Source organism: Rhea pennata, chromosome 9 (assembly GCF_028389875.1).
Source record: "Rhea pennata isolate bPtePen1 chromosome 9, bPtePen1.pri, whole genome shotgun sequence".
Lineage (NCBI taxonomy): Eukaryota > Metazoa > Chordata > Aves > Rheiformes > Rheidae > Rhea > Rhea pennata.
In genome coordinates, this window is record NC_084671.1 from 8,720,538 (window position 1) to 8,738,181 (window position 17,644).

General features: G+C 45.0%; 1 protein-coding gene across 3 annotated transcripts in view; it reads left to right on the plus strand.

Moving 5' to 3' along the window:
* The window catches only part of LOC134143990 (calcium-activated potassium channel subunit beta-2), a 152,227-nt gene extending 143,145 nt beyond the window's left edge, over positions 1 to 9,082 (plus strand). For all 3 annotated transcript variants that reach the window (XM_062582511.1, XM_062582512.1, XM_062582513.1), the window contains one exon: positions 6,948 to 9,082. In XM_062582511.1, the coding sequence (XP_062438495.1) occupies positions 6,948 to 7,232 (285 nt within the window). In that variant the 3' untranslated portion in view covers positions 7,233 to 9,082. The remainder of the gene's footprint in view (positions 1 to 6,947) is intronic.
* Positions 9,083 to 17,644: the final 8,562 nt, after the last annotated feature.

The following is a 17,644-nucleotide window of genomic DNA, read 5'->3' on the forward strand; positions in this document are numbered from 1 at the left end:
AGTGAACTGAATTCTCCACGTACCTTCTGTGGGTTGGACTGTCCCTTGTGCTCGCTGGGTGTCCCATGATGGGGGACAGCACAAACAACTGCTGTCCCACAGCCCTCAAATTCCAGTTAGACTCAGGCTCCATCATCAAGCTCTCTTGGGGAGATCCCTGCCTAGAAAAACCCTACAAGAGTGGAAGTAAACCCCTGAGCCTGCACTGGGGTAGGACTGTGCAGAGCTGTTTGCTAGGGAGCAGAGCCTATGGCATCATCCCACCCTGGAGCACGGCTCGTCCCATGCGGGGCCGTGTTTTCCTAGCCCAGGGCTGGTGCCTGCCCCTGGCCTGCAGCAGCTGTGGTTGCTCTCCACCTCCTCGTCCTTTGCCAGCACAAACAGCATTTCACAGACGCAAACAAGTGGCTGAGCCCTCATCACGCACGTGTTCTAGGGGAGCTGCAGACAAGTCACTTCCCATTTGGGTATGGCTCTGCATTATGTTTTAACACCTCTAGCGATGTATGTGGAGCATCTGTTGTGGTGAGACTAGAAATGGCCTTATTACTGTGGGGCCAAGCATGGCGACAGGGAGAAACAGAAGTCCCCATAGCTAACAGCAGACATGTCTCTGTCTGGGTGTCTGCTGACAAATTTGGCGCCCAGAGCTCCAGCACGGTCAGCTGTACCGCCAGGGTCAGGACACACAATTCATCCCTATGGGTGGCACAAGGATGCTCATAGTCTGCCAGAGACTGTCAAAATAAAAAGGGTAGTATAAAAATGAAAGGCCTAGTTTCTGAGCTTATATAAATTAAGGAGACAGCCAATCTTTCTTGCACAATTTCTCTGGTACCAGACATTGAAATAAAATTTATTTTTAACACATCTCCATAAAAAAAAAAAAAAAAATCCTCTCTCTGCTTCAGCAAGTGTAAAATCCGACGTAACTTGAGCCAGGTGGGATTGAGGCAGCTCATGTCTGGAGGCTATAATGAACGTAGCGATGCACAGAAGGCGCCGCTTCCGTCGGGCTACAGTCACAGCTGTGCCGGTGACGCAGTGCTGCGTGCATCACAACCGAGGCAAGCAACCGCCTGCTCGCAGGTGGCTGTTCGCTTCCTTGGCGCGGCAGGACGCTGTGGACCGGACTGCTAAATGTCCCTGTCCCCACCTCCTCTCTCTCGCACTTGCAGTGCCTGGGTGCAGAAGCCTGCAAGCTGCAGCGACCCCGGTTGCAGCTCAATCAGTGAGATTTCCAAGCGCCAGATCTGCATTAACCACCTGGTTCTCCAAGGTCACTGAGCCCCAAACTATAGGCACCTGGCAAAGCGCAGTCCATCACCGCGCAGCACGGGTTCGGGCTGCCGACAGCGTAACCTACTGTGTTTCTATTTACGGGAGCAGCTCGGCAGACCAAATTGCTTCTGCTTATTAAGATGAAGTGATATCAAAATTAGTCAAAGCACTGACTGGTTTCACCGGGCCAGTTATTCTGCTGGATAATTAACTCCTGTGGCTGGTGTGCAAAGTCCTCTGGCGCCAAACTGCGAAACGAAGAGCGGTGTCGTCGCCTCCCCTTCCAGGTCGGTGGTAATGCAGAAAGGAGACACTCAGCCTCCATCGCTGTAGTCCACCGGCAGGACAGACTTAACTTGCTACCGGTGAAGAAGCAAAATCCAGTGACATACCTGCCACAGTTTGATTAAAACAGATCAGGTCAGTCTCTGTTCTCCAGTGGATTCAAATAAACCAAAAGATTCAGCATATATCTCCAAATTCTGCTACTGTTTGCCAAAATCAACTTTGAAATTCCCCCAGGCACGGCCTCCTCTTAATTTAATGTAGGCACGGTCAATCCTTCTCCAGCCCAAGGTTGCTTTACAGGTTAAGCGCTGCTCTCAGGAGGATTCCTAGGTTTTCCTGATGTGCTGCTGGCTACGTGCTCTGAATCCAAATGCAGTTTCCAATGGAGCTTGGCCCTTGATTGTAATATCTATAAAATACCTGGCTTCTCACTCCTGGCTGGAATTAACAGAGACTCCAAATGCCAGCGCACTCCGACCGGCACAACAAATCTCGTCTCTCCGCTCCGGAGGCCCTGTCCTCCGCACGGCTCCATAGCAGTATTTTCCATGCAGTATCCAGGACAGGCGCCTGCGCGGGCAGCGAGGCAGCGGTTACCGCCGAGGTCAGGGACCATCTCAATTAACCAGTTATCGGTATTCCCGCTACTTCCTTCCCTGCTTTGTCATCCGTCTCTGCTGAGAAACTGAAATATTGTTCCCAGAGAGCAGTGAATGCAAACTAAGGCTGATGCAGGATCGCAGGGCACAGGATACACACCAGCAACCTCGGAGCAGTAGCATGAGCCTCAGGTGGCTCCCGAACATCCTAGAGATGCTTGCGCTCAAATCCTGTCACAAGCATCTTCGTTACGGAAGGAGCGTAAGGACCTAAGTTGGTTAAGTTACGTAAGGACCTAAGGTGGTGCAGGCAGTCGGGGAGACGTCTGCGGCCCCTCGTCCTGCTCTTGGGTGCAGAGCACCCTCACACAGGCCCGCTCCCTTCACGAAGCCTCGCAGGTCTCTGCAGGAGAGCTGAAATGGCACTCAGACCCCATTTCAGGGCCTGAGTGCTCAGGATTTATCATATTTTTAACACAGTCACAATGCCTAGGGCTGGAGAAAAATAACAAGATATTTTCCAGACAGACGAGTGGGCTCAGAGCATCCTGGACATCTTCTGTGCAATGTTCACTCTTTTTCTGCTCAGTCTCTATGTGCAGCCCAGCACTCCTTCCCTGCATGATTTCCCGTGCTCCTGGTACTTCCCTCCTTCCACCTACTCCTATGTCAGAGGTCTACATTTCTTTCTTTTCTCCCTGGGAAAAAAAAAAAAAGAAAAGAAAAGAAAGAAAGAGAAAAACACCATACCCTGTGTCACTGAGCTCTAACATTACTGGCAGTGTTGCAGAGAGCGGCCAACACGAGCAACCTTCAAAAGCTCAGCATAACCCTGCCAACCTTTCCATCCCACGGCTCATCACCCAGCACGCAGAGCAGCATCTGCAGCCCGTCTCTCTCCCCTTCTCGCCACCAGCTCTGATTGAAGGAAATGCACTTTGATTTTAAATGATGATTAATCTAGAAAATGGCTATCTAAACTAGCTGTCTTCCCAAGAGTAGGTGTGGTTTATATTGAGATATACAGTGTACGGCTGTCGGTCTCCAGTCAGGATCAGTGGGAAGTAAGCGATGCCAGTCAAGCTGCTTGAATCGTTCCCAGAAAACACACAAGATTTTTCATGCCTTTTCATTGCTCTCACTGTGCATACTTTACCTCTAGCCTTCAAGACAAGCACAGGCTCTTGTCAATAACACAACCGCAGCAGCTTAAATGCTTTCACTGCTGCACTTCTCTTTTCAACTGTTAGATGCTGTAACAGCCTCTGGGGAAAGTTGATTGGACCAGTGTCCCCTTGCCCTCAGACCTCTGAGCCAGAGCGTCATGCTGAGGAAGGGCTGCAGTATTTAAAGCAGTTCTGAAGTCCTCATTCTCATCTCATACTAGATCACTTTGTGTAACTTCACTGACTCAGTGAAGCTGCTTCCGTGCTGGATGTGCTGGAGCTCCATCCTTGGAGATATTTGTAATTTGGCTGGACAAGTCACTGGGCAACCTGACTACTGGCCCTACATTAAGCAGGGTTCTGAACCAAGTAGCCTGTACAAACTATTCAATCCTTTAAACTAGGGAAGTTGAGCTGGAATATCTTATGACAAGTCCTTTTTTTGCTTTCTAGTATGTCCTTCTAATCAGATTGCAAAAAACATAAGAGTCACTTTTCACACGTCATATCTCAGAATCCTTAATGGAGGTAGAGATCCAGACATTGTTTACTTTCAGGTTTCTATGTGTTTCACAATACAGAAGAGTAACAAAACAGCATAGATTTAGTAGTCTAGATTCACCAATATAGTGTAAGAAGTATATATACTTCTATATATACATTTTATATATATATATAGAAATGCCATATATTGAAGTAAACTAGATGAAGATACAAACAAAGAAAACACTCAGAACATCTCATTATCGGTACCTGCTGTCTTCCCTGCCAGTGACCTACCCAGCACAACAGATGCCAGCAAAAGCAAAGCCAGCACGGTGTTACCCTCCAGCTCTCGCTAGAAAAGCTATGTCCTGGAAGGAGGCCACCAGCACCTCGTGACCACAGCTTAACATGCACGGGCGCTTTAGGAATGTGTCCTTGCACTGAGGACTAGGACCCCCTCAGAGCTGAGCAGAGGTGCAGTGAACAGCCACGAGCTCAGAAGAATAGGATGAGGCAGTTAGGACGTGGAGTAAAGGGAACCCGTGTCTTATAGACTGGGTAAAAGCCTATAGCAGGGGGAGAAATGTCCCAAGCACCAGGAGCCTGGCTCACTGACAAAATATATCAACCTCTCTTGCACAATTACCTTTAATAGCTTAGGTTTTTTAAAAAACTTGCTTGCCACTCACAGCCTAGCTAGTCTGACGTAGCTGGTGTCGCCGGTGTTAGGCATAACGCTTGAACTACAATTCAAGTTCTGCTTGGGTCTCGGGTCTCCGGAGGATATGCTCAGACTTGCAGGATGTCAGACCTTCCCACTGCACTCTTGGGATGTTTCGCAGACTTTGAGTCTAGGAATCTGTCATCGCTTGGGCTTTTATGTGCCTGCAGTTTTCTGTTGCTGGGGGGAAGGGTTGAACTTCAGCAAAGAGTAACCAAGTCCTCATTTAATCTCCTCACTCAGCCATGTAACAGTTGGGACTTCAAGCAACAAAAATGTATAGCACCAAACTTGCAAAAGGAAAAACAAAAACTGAGCTGGAAATAGTACAGATAGGACAGTGGCAATGTACAACTTAGTAAAAGAAATTGAGGTGCAGCACTGAAAAATTCCTCTACTTATTAGACTATGATATATTAAAGAGTAGGAGAGACTGGAAGAGGGCTTGTGGCTCTGGACGTTTAAGACAAAGCTGGGCAGAGTGCAAGAGAATAGCCTGGAGGGAGCAGTCCTGCACCAGCAAGGGGATGGATGAGATATGACCTCTCTGAGATTTTTCATCTCTAATTTCTAGAGCTCTATGAAATATTCATAATGGAAGTGCTGACATGCTCTACCCTTAATGCTACAGTCTGCTAGTGCCAGACTATCTCTGCTGTGCTTCAGATCACATTCCCAGCTAATAAACTTGCCAATGGATCAATCAAATCCTGTTATGCGGTTAATCCTTTGATCATTATTAGGGCTAGAGATTTGTCGCAGTACGTTATGAAAAGTCATGGCACGGTCATGAAAAAGAACCGAGGGACATTTATGGAGTTTATACATTGAAACAATAATAATGAAAAGCCATGGGTCACATTATTTTAATCAAAAAGTCTTCTTTCCTTTGCAAAACTCACTTTCTCTCATTAAATTATCTAAAGCTATTTTAGCTGCTCACCCAGTAGAAGTACAGTCAGCCATACAGCAACGCAGCCAGGGGACTGCAGCAGGGGACCTTTGATCAGCCCATCACTGCAAGCGAGCAGCGATCTACTTGGTCCCTCTGCATGTGCTCAAGGAGAAGTCACGCAACAGATTTCCCACCTGTCCTTAAGCTGTTCTTGCCTAGGTAGAGAATTTAATCAAAATCCTATTCAAGTGTGTGATACTTTCAGGTGTGGAGGCAGGAAACTATTTAAAAGAGGGGAGGGAGCAAAGGGCCCTGGACTGTGCTATTAACCCCCCTTCCAGATTAGCAGCAGTGGTGACAAATTCAGGTGTTGCCACGCTGCGCTGAAGTCTGGATGGCCGTCCGGCAGGGCACCTGACAGCACTGGCACTTTGAAGGGAATGGTCAGACTAGCCCGGAGTCTCCAGCCTACAGATTTCATGGAATATCTTCAACTCATGGACTCTACAACTAGCTTTCTTAATTAGCTCATTTCTAGCATTCCCTGGAAACGTTTGAAACCCATGAAACAAGCCCACTGCGTAGCAAGTCTCCCAGCCTTGTCCAGGGCTCTCTCTTCGAAGCACAAGCTGTGCGGGGTTTCAGGCAGGTGGTTTCCGAAGGTAAAGGAAGTATTGCAGCAGCTTCTTGTTGGCATCTATATTCAGGACTGGCTCTCCTCCTGGGTTTTTCTGAACCAAGACACCACTGCAGAATTACCTTTGTGCCCTTACACATTGGTTAGGAACTGCACTAGCTAGAGCCATTCCCAAATTTTTTAGTCTCTATGACCAAGACTGACATTCAAGCAACATCTTCAGAGAGAGTGAATTGTTTCATTACTCAGTGGTCAAAGAGAAGACTAAGAGCCACCCAAGTAGCCAGGCTGATCTTCAGCTAGAGGTTGAATAGAAACTTTCTGGGACGTCAGCGGAGAAAATCTATGTTTTGTCTCAGACTTCCTACATGACCCTAACTGAGGTATTTCTCTCAAAGGAAAATTTGTATAAAAGGTTGGCCTTCCTCTCTATGAGTCAACTCTTTTGCCCACTATGATCATTTTGATTATCTACAAGTGAGATCTGAACTACCAGATTTGTATTTACAGACAGGCAATTACCCATCTAAATGCAGGAATATGCATGCCACTTCAGATGAAGAGGTACTTCATCAGTTCCATTTCTGCATGTATAAATTAATAGTAGTAATAATATATTCACCTATCTCATGAGGCTGCTGTGCAGATTAAGGCACTGATGTTTGTACAGCACTTGGAGACTCTCCAACAGGAAATTCTGTAGATGAGCAAAATATTGAGTTTGGTCTATGATAAATTTATTACTAGCAGTAATAGCTATTAGCACTCTTATTATGAAACCCATAATAATCTTGAGATTTTCCTGCTTACCACCTGAAAACAGACATTGTATCTGGTTTGGAAACACATTTTTTTCCCTCTGATTTCTTCCCAGTGCTCATACATACCTAAGTGCGGCAAGAATTACGAGGAATCCATGTCGCTTGTGAATGTTGTAATGGAAAACTTCAGAAAGTACCAACGCTTCTCCTGCTTTTACGACCCTGAAGGTGTTCAGAAGAATGTGATATTAACTAAACTGTACAGCTCCAACGTGCTGTTCCACTCCCTCTTCTGGCCCACCTGCATGATGATCGGTGGGGTTGCCATCGTCGCTATGGTAAAGCTGACTCAATACCTTTCCCTTCTCTGTGAGAGAATCCAAAGGATCAATAGATAAAAACAACAACTTCTCTGAGATGTATTTACAGCTAAAATACTGTTTTCTCATTCTTCACCAAAGAACCTTAAGTTTGTAATGTGCAAGTCTGTTATAACTTCCTTACTATATTCTTATAAGTAGAGCAATAATGCAAAAGCTGTTCTATATGCAAACATGATGTTATTATTATGCAGACAACAGAAAAAAAACTACTGTTTTGTGTTGACCGTCTATATGATCTTGTTTTACGCTGAGACTAGTACTTCTTTCTTTTCTACAGCCAGAGTAGGGCTCAGTGTGATCATTTGCCAAGCTTAATCAATGAACACATTGACATTTTCAGTGTAAAGGATTCTGGGGAAAATTCACCCCTGGACTAAGGGCAGCAAATGACTTGTGCACCACTTAGGTCTCACGTCTGACTCAGTCCGTGCAATAGATCCGTGGTTTTATTTTTATTATTACTATTGGCTGCAGGGAGTAGAAGCATAGAACTGACAGCTGTCCATGAGCAGAGGGCACAGAATAGACATATTTTGAGGCCAGCAGAAGCAGCAATAGTATTTTCAGCCTAAGCAGAACTGAGTGGTGCTTTGGATTAGCTTCCTCAGTTCAGAAGTAAATTTGACCCTATGGTGTTTAAGGTCTTTTGCAAAACACTTATTTTATTTAGTGTTACATTTTTCTTGTGTCTTATCAGCAGCATCTTTGTCACCTACAGAAGCTGTAGCCAAAAAACAAAACCACCTGTTCCATTTTCTACTCCAGTCTGAGCCCTATTGATGGAGATGGGACCAGAACACCTTATGTAAAGGTTTATTACTCATTTGTCTTGTATTTGCTACCATATCACTGTAATGAAAAAAAATAACACAACCAGCTATTTTTTCATTTTTTACTTCCAACTATTTTAGATTTTTTTACTTGATATATATATAAATATATATATATAAAGATAAAGCTATATTATATCTAGTTGTGTACTGGAACTTGATTATGGGGTTTTTTCTTTGTTTTTACCAACCAGAAAGAGAGCAGTATAACTCATGCATTTGTAACTTTCAGCCTTGGATAATATCATAACACAGAGGAGCAGCACTGCAGGATCTTATCCAATATTCATGATGTTGTTTCAGTCAAAAGTCTCTATTGCTGTGACATCTGAATGGACAAAAATCTCATCCAAATCTCATCCAGGTCTATTACCTAAATTGTTAGATAATAATCATATTGCTTCTGGAAATCTCTCCTGACCTTAACTCAACGTGCAGTGCTGGCTGAAGTGAATTTTAGATTTAAAAGGCTCAGGTGCAATGAGTTTTTGGAAAAATTGAAGTTCAGACTAATATGTTGTCCTGTTCCTCAGATATTTACAGTGGGGATTTTTCCAGCATAACTCCATGAACACTACAGTCACAATTCTTGCATAATTTATTTTTACTCCATTCTTCAAAGCATTTCCTCTTATGTTATATTTTGAAGGTACCTCTCCGTTGTTTACTTCTCACTTAGCCCGAAGGACAAATGCAAGGCAACCTCTATGAGTACTCTGCAAACTACAGGCATATTTGAAATAAGACAATTTTTTCCCCCTCAAAAAGCCTGCAAAAGAAGAAAGCAAGTATTCTGCCTCATTCATCTATATATAAGTATCTTTCCACAATATAGCATTAAAAATTTCCAGAAGTTACAAAACTTTACACATCATGCAAGTGTAACGTGAGCTGTAAAAATGAGTTCTCAGCAGTGAAAATGAATCTGCAATCTTGTAATCAGTAGTATAATTTTCCTTAAGTAAATAAATTCCTGGAGGAGGGTGGGGGTATAACCTGGGCTCCAAAAATATGTAATAAATATATTCAATTAAACCTTCCAGATTTCACTATCTTCTGCCTTCAGATCTGCCATGTTTCATCAGACTTTTCTTTGCAGCTTGGTTTGCCCAGAAGTCAGAAGTGCTGATGCAACAGGGAATTCATAAATTTTGTTTGTAACGTATTCGTTTATTAGTCTGCAGGATGTGCCGAAACCATCACCAGCGAGTCTCCCGCTGTCACCAAGCAAACAGAAAACAAGTCCCCCCCCCCCGCCCCGGGCGGCAGCGTGGCAGGGGAGGATGGCAGGAGCCGCGCTCTCTACCCCAACCCACGTCAGCGTGCTGCGGCACTGAGCCAACGTCCCGGTGCTCCCGTGCCGCGATGGGTAGAGCAACGTTAGCAGCGTCGCCGTGCAGGCACGCGGGGCATTAATTGCCTAGCTTTCACGCGGTACTCAGCTATGAAGTTCTCCGTGTTGCAAATGCTCGTAGCTATTACAAAAGCGTATTCTGAGCGGGTTGGTCAAAGCTGGAGGTATCTAGGTTAGGCCCTCAGAGTCCCACAGCCAAGACATCTTGACCCATTTCTGGGCTCGTGCAGCCCAGGAGGCTCCACAGTGCATTTTGTTCCCTTACCAAGTTACTGTTTTCCCTCCCAGCAGAGTGGTTTGGGTCTGTGCTCAGAGGTGCCGTCGAAATCACCCCTCACCCATCCAGCACCTCAGGACCCTCAGCACGGTCACAAATGTTGAAGAAAAGGATCGTGCCGTCAATTTTGTTTCACGAATCAAGAACTACCCAAGACTACTAGCAAGGAACTGCGATAACAGAGCAGCTTTTTCACAAGCTCATTGCCACTAACGTTGGCCATTTACATGATGATTTATAGGGCCTGTGATACCGTAGCTCTTTGGCTGTGCGTGTGACATTTGAGGTGCCCGCATTTGTGCATTTTGTTTCTAGTGACAGGAAAGCTGATCGGTTTTGACATTTACACACCAAACGCTGCTTTCAATATGTTGCCCCATAAACATTTTGCCCACGTTCCTGTGGGTGAAACATCTTGACGCTGTTGCAGTCTATAATCATTTTGTTGACATTAACAGAGAGATCTGTGGGAGAGCAAAATAACTTGAGTAATTGGATGGAGCGAGGTAAAACAATAATTTTAAAGGGAATTATTCGTCTGATCACTAGCACAGTTAACCCCCTACTGAAACATCAGCATTTCAAATACGATTTTGACAACTCCTGCTGCCCCAGAGACAGCATGCATTTCGGACAGGATATTAGTCTGCGCTATTTCTTTCTCCACCTCCATTTTAAAATCACTTTTATCCTCTGCAGAAGGAACTGGTATTCTTGTAGGCAGCTCAAAGGAATGAGTAATAGCCACACATACACGCTCTATTTGCATAGCTTCATCAGTAAAATTCAGTGATCAGACAAATCTACTGTAATTCAGCAATTCCAAGCCTGACTCTGCCCAGCAAAAGTGTTTCATCTCCTAATGTCTCAGCTAGGCACCTGGGATGGAAGTGAACAACTAACAGCCAGGAAGTGCTGTGAAACCTCTGAATGCAAGAGCACCAAATGAAAACATAGGTGCAGTATTCTGCAGGATCACGAGCCTACTGACAGGCACCCTTGCAGGATTTGAAGCATGCATAAGTAAGCTCTCCAGGTGCCAAATTCATATGGCCTTTTAATAGTTATTTTCTTAATTATTCATGCCAGGTCTTATTTCTATTCTGGAAAATCTAAATCTGAAACTAAAGTGTGAACATCGCTGCTGTAATTCTCTGAAACTTGGCACATTGCAGCAGACCTACTAAATGTCATCAGCTAGGACAACAGAGAACTTATTTTGGTTTCACTTTTCTAAACGATGAGACATCGCTTTTATCTCATAAAATGTACCCAAAGTGCAAACAGTGGCAGTTTGAGGTGAATACAGAAAACAGGAACGAGGGCCAAGAGAGTAAGAGAGCTTCCTAATCTCAGTAAGATCCAAAGTACGGTAATTTCAGACTTGAGGGACAGAAAGGGAACACATTCCCCACACATGCCCAGAGATGCTGCTGGCTTCGCATCGCATGTCCCTGCTGCCGGGACCCAGGGCTGCACCAGCCCCACTGGGCACTCTGCTCTCAGCCCAGACAAGCTCAAGGGAAGACAACAGTGAGAAAAGCAATGGTTTGTACAAGCCTGGTCTAAGCAAAATCCTGCACCAGTTTGGCCATGAGAGCTGTGACCTTATATCAAGGCGACTCTACTCCTACTTCTACAGGGAATGGCAATTTCTGTATAATAGCACCTTAAAACTGGAGAGTTAATTTCCCTTCTCACACAGTAATACTCATATTAATATAGCTCTAACCATTCAAATGGATTGAACCAATATCTTTGCAGCAATAGTCTAGAAATCTGAGCGTGATAGCATCAGCTCTCCATTAGCTGCTCTACTCACCATCTGTCAAAGACTTGGTACAAACCTCACTTTTCTGCTCCACTGAACACCCTGGAGCATGTCACTTTCTAGTACTCAGTTTTTCAGGAAAAGATAAAATAAAATAAAATCACATGCAGTTTGTGGTGTACCCAAACATTTCACAAACGTATAAAATTTCACCAAATTTTTTGGTTGTGGAGGAGAGCAGGGGAAAACATCAGTTGTCAATATTTTGAAAACAAGATGTTCCCATTTTTCAATTTGAATTGATGTTGCCTCTTAAAATTCAAGTTTTAGTGGGGGGGGTCTTTTTTTTTTTTCTTTTGGGTAGGAAAGTTTGAAAAGCAAGCATACTGGTTCCCCGATATGAAACAAAACCATTGGCAATTGCTTGGTCCACTGCACATTTTGAACTTTTTCTTTTTTTGAGGCTGACCTAGGGCAGATTTCTTTTCTTCTGTTTTTCTGAACTGACAGCAAACTGCAAAATCGGTTGGTCACACAGATCTAATCACTAGCAGCTCAGGCAGGACTCCAGTGAGGGTCGAACGATCGCCGTTTCATACATTACTGGTCGTTATTATAAGTAAAGCTAAGCTGCCGTCTTGAAAAATATAACCCACTACTGAACTGGAAGACAACAGGAAGGAGAAAAGGCGCGTTTGTCGCTTGCTGTTAGCTGCTTGTGATGCAGTAACGCGTTGGATCAGCAATTCACGGGCCAGACACAGCGCGCCAGGACTGCCGCCGTCCCCGACGGCCCAGCGCTTGCGGTGCCAGCTCTCCCAGAGCGCGCCTGGATTTCCTCTCCTGGGCATGGACGTACCTGCTGAAGACATCACTGCTCACAGGGAGCACACTCATGCACACATACTCAAGCATGTATTCAACAAAATCAGCATCTCCTGACCCCCAGCCCTGAGCTCCAAAGCACCTGGTTCATCACCAAGATCATCACCGACACAAACCTGCAGTAAAGGACCAGCCTGTATCCCCACTGGGGCTGGTGCCTGTAGCAGAGGTTCAACTCTGGCTGATAGCTCCTCCATAGCAGCCTGATAAGGAATTTCACTAAATTGGATTCTGCTGTTATGGGTTGGGTTTTAATTTTTTTTTTTTAATCAGAAAAAGCTGACACTTTCAACTAAAACATTTCACACCATTCTCAACACAACCTCCTTCAAGAAAGGTATTTTCTGTGCAGGTGATCTTGCAGAAACCAGGAGATCGTTCACCGTGGGAGAGATGAGGCTCACAGGTCAGGAGACACAGCCTCAAGCTGCTGCATGAATACAGCAGGGCCAGGCCCGACCCCCAGGTCTCCATGTCCAGCAGAGCCCTTTGCACATCCCGAGGCTGGCTGCCCTGAGCTCCGTCCTCTTGCTTTTGAGAAGAAATTAGAAAATTTGAAAATCTAGGAAGTGGGAAAAAAAGAGAAAATATACGTTTCTTCCTGAGGCAGAAAAAGCAGTTGAATCTTGATATCTCAGAAAGAGTTAGAGGCTGCTATAACTTTTAATTACCTGATGTTGTTCTTCAGTTTGTGCTTGGAAACATATTTAAAGTTTTCAGAAAAACCTGAGGCCTCAGGTCGAGACCAAGCTAGCAGCCTCTCTTTATCATTATTGGTTTGATCGCCGTGATAACAAGCCATTAATAAATCCACTAAATCTCTAGGACACAGCAAACAGCTCTTGCGCGTGCACCTCCCAGGGTTTGAACTGCCTAAAAGCAAAGGCAGTGAAACAGGAGCAGCGGTTGCCTCACTTGCTACCCAGCAAAGTTGCCTCCAGCCATTTGTTAGCTCCTCTCCAAACAGTTTTTCAGCAGAGACTTGCAATTGCTGACTTTAAAAGAAATCCCATTTCACAGAGGATTTTGCCCCCTTTAGAATGATCTTAAAAGTTCTGTTAAAAAAACAAAAGAAAAAAAAAAAAAAAAGCAAATGCTGCCAGGTGAATTCACACTGGTTTTCAAAATGAATCAGATTTATTCAACACATTTTTCAGCGTTTGGAGGACAGAACTCTCCAAACAAGCCTGTACACTTTTCATTTTTAGAGTTTTTTCATATGGGTAGCTGGCAGTTGAACATATATTTTTAACTGAACAATATTTTGGGGAGGGGCAAAGGGCAAAGCTTTTTATTAGCTAGCAATTTATTGTAGGATAGAAGGTAAGAGGCACTCACTCTAAAATGCTCTGCAGACTCCAAACTCCATTCATACCAAAGGATCAGCATTTTCAGGCAAGACAGCAGCAAATGACTCAAAAGCTATATAAAAGTGGGGAATTTCAGCAAAACACAGCAAAAGCCTTATTGTCCAACGCACAGTTAAAGGTTTATTTACCTCAGAAGTTCAAGAAAAATGGGTGAAAAGTAAAAGTATCCCCCAGAAGGTGTCAAATATTTATAAAGCAGCCAGATTTATGAGAGCAGATAAGACAGGTTCTTTCAGATATTGCACACCAGGGATCAGCCACTGCAGTAGGTGGTAAAGAATTTTTGATGACTTTTTCTTTCAGGAGAAAAAGAATGGCAGGAAATGAGAAAATGCTGATGGATCAAATGGAAATGGAGTATTTTCCATCCATCCTGTTTCTAATGTATTTCAAGGAGAAAAAAAAAGTTAGAAAGCGACTGAAATGCTGTTTTTGTCACTTCATTGACCCAAATCTGCATCATTTTTAAATGCAAACCTCCTTTTTGTTTCAAAAGTTACATTATTTTGTTTTGGAAAAAATCCAAGGACAAAAATTTGAACCTTGAAATTGAGTGATCTGCCACTATGCCACTGAGCTCTTCATATTGACCCAGCTTTTTTTTTTTTTTTTTAGTTTGCAAAAAAATTAAGATTTTAATTTTTCATCCCAGATGCAAGATACGATGTAATTGTAAAAAATGCTCCCACCACAGCTCCGACTTATATCTTAAAGAAAAGGAAGTGTCTCCCAGAGTAGGCTTTCTAACATACTGTGCGGTAACGTACATGAGGAAGGCAGAACGTATGAGCACCTCTCCCCCTAACCTCTCAGATGTGGTTGTTCTTTTGCGTAACTGCAAATATTATTCTACTTTCAATTACAAAGCACTTAATATCCAGCCACCCGCACATTCACTCTAGATCAAAAGAGAAGAACCTATTGTATCCGAAGCCTGCCAGGCAGCTTCGGACTCAAAATACAGTGGGGAAGAAGGAAAAGCGCTTTGAAACACCTCCATGTGGAAGGCACTTGTGGTTTTAATCACTGTGCACCTAAATTCTGTTATATTCAGCCCAGATTAAGTAGGAAGCAAAGCACAGTGACTAAGCAGGAACACCTTTATCACTCCCCTTAGAAGCAAGAGTTCAAAGTCATTAATACAGCCAGACAGCTGAGCAGTGTAACGGGAGTTGGTTGAAACTGCAGCAGGCTGCAAAACCCAACTTGGAGGGAGTCCTGGTGTAATTAGACCTTGCTTCCTCTTGCACAACTTTACCATATGCTTAAAGACAAGTGGGAAAGCAAGCTAGTACCACCTGCCGTGCATTTCCCACCACCAGCTGCTCTTTCCTCCTCAGCACATGCTGACTCCCACCCCTGCAAGTGGGATTGCTTGGTCTCAGCCTCCAAGTATTAGACATTACCTCCCCTCCCTGCACAAGAAAACATGGGCCAGAAACCTGTCACAGTGTGTCATTTTGTACCATCTGAACTACAGCCTGGAAGTCCTATCTGTCTGCGGTTTCTATTAAACAGCCCCCCAGGAAAGAGCGAGAAAGCATGCGAGGGGAAAGACAAAGAGCAAAAGTTAGTAGGAAAGATGTTCTGCTTCACTTGGCAGAAGCAAGGCTCATCTGCTTCCACGTCAGGCTCTCCCTGAGCAGGAGCTGCTCGGAGGAAACTCACCCCGCACACCACAGCCGGGCAGCGGGGGGGTGCTGGAGTCAGATTAACCGAGACAGGCCCATACACCTAACCCTCCACCTGACAACTGTCACGTCTCCTGCTGGTGGACCAAGTCCCTCGAGACGCATTCAAAGGAAAAGCCAAGGCAGCAAAACTGTGGTGCACATAGCATGTGCTATTCGGAAATAAGGCTCAAGATTTTTAGTTCGTAAGCGTAACGCGTGGCTCTTTCAGCAGCTCTGCTTCCCAAGGAATAGCTGATTATTAGTCCCACTGAACTGCATGCTAAACACTTCAAGTACTCAGTATGAGAAACAAAACGCAAAAAGAAAAATTTCTGAGGCAAGAGACTACCCAGTCTGGACATCTGACCTTGTTCCACCGAGCCAGTAATTTCAAACAAATCAGGATTCCAGAGTCCAGCTAATGAATTAATGTGGAAAGCAAGAACTTTACACATTCATTCATACCCAGTTTGGGATGGCATAATGAATTTCCCAGGAATCTCCATGCTAAAGCGTTCTTTTCCAGGCAAATCTCAAAAAAGACATTGCCGAAAGTTACAATGGAAAAATTTCCAGCACAATTATACTGGCCTGAAGGGTCTACCACCTCCAGAGCTGCTGGTGATTTTTGCTTCTGTTTGTCTATGACAACTTGAAAATAGACCTGCTCCTCTGCAGTGCAGAGCAGGAAGCATGGTATCGACCACCTTCGAGAGATCCTGCGTTACTAGATGCTGAGATGCTTACCTACTTTGGGGTAAATATTCAAACTCACAAATAAGGTATATCCACACAGCGATCATCAGAGTCATCACAACAAACCAGAAGACATGGGTACCATCAGCTGGGTAGCGGGGAGATGGGAATGCAAACACTGCAAAACCCACCCAAAAAAAGCAGAGGAAAGGCTGGGCTGCACTCTGGGCTGCCATGGCAGGACCTAGCTAAGTTAGTGTAAAGACCCTCTGGTCCTGGCATTAGGGGCTGGTATGCAAGTGCTGGACATGTCAAACGAGCAGGGGTCAAGCTAGAGTCACAACAGAGTTGGTTGTTGGCAAAGAATTTGACCAACCTCTTAAGAACTTGATTTTGTACTAATAATCCATCACACTATTTTTCACTCTTAACTCAGACTCTTCCCATTAAGGGCACAAGGCAGAGTAATCCAAAAGGTTTTCCTTGTGCTAAGGAAACAAACTAAAATTTGAACTGGCATTAAAGGGAATTCAGATACTCTCCTGTCAAAACTGGGAGCTCTTTACTCCATCAAAATTTCTCCTGAAGCTATGGGACTTCCCGTGCCTTACCTTATGCCTGTGCACACTAGCCTGTCCCAATGCATCTGCGTATTCTGTCCAGCTTTACCTGTGCACTGGCGTGAACCACCTGAAACCTGCAGCTCTTAAGCTCATCAGCAGCTTTTAGATTAACAGTCTCTGTTGTCTCCTCTTTGCTGCCGTTAACCTTTGCCATTCCCGCAGCGCGGGGCGAGCAGCGGCATCGTCGCGCGGTGACGCGCAGCAGGAGACGGTCCGTGACAGCCTCGCTGCACGGCACCGGGGCACGTCACGGCACCGGCTGGAAAGCAAGCGAGCAAACGCTGCTCCCAAAAGCCGGCAGGTCTCGTACCACAGCTGGAAACCGCCCTGCAGAGCTCGCTATGCAGCGACCGAGAGTCAAATCCACCCAGCTCACGCTGCTTCGGAGAGCCGGCGTCGTAATTCAGGAGCTGCCACTTCACGGTCTGGAAGCTTTCGCAGTAAATAAATGAGCCTCTGGCCGGTGGCGGGGAAGCGGGATCTGCAGGCAGCCCAGCGTCTCCGAGACGTGGGTTAAAACTGAACCCTAATTACAGCCGGTCTCGCTGACAACTTCAACATGGCAATGAGAAACGGGACGTTGAGGAATTGCAGTGCCACGTCTCAGAGGGGCACAGGGAAGAGGAGATGGGCCGTGTTAAATCACTGCACCTTATCGCAAGTGTATCCCTTTCCAAGCCTCTACAAGTCTGCAGGGTGCAGTCTATGAGCACAGATTTGGGGGACATCCACTGCTTTTTATTTTCCTGTTTCCTGCCATTAGCTTTGTGTTGTTCAACAGTAGCCTTAAGGATGGAAAACATCTGCAGTCCCAGATTTCTGCAGCCATCTCTGGCAGCCCTTCGTTTCAAGCCAGTAACATTCTGGCCACAAACAGCAAATTAATGATCTAAGAAATATGTGGTTCCCTTGTAACCTGAGTCACTTCCCACCCCTTCTGGCTTCTCC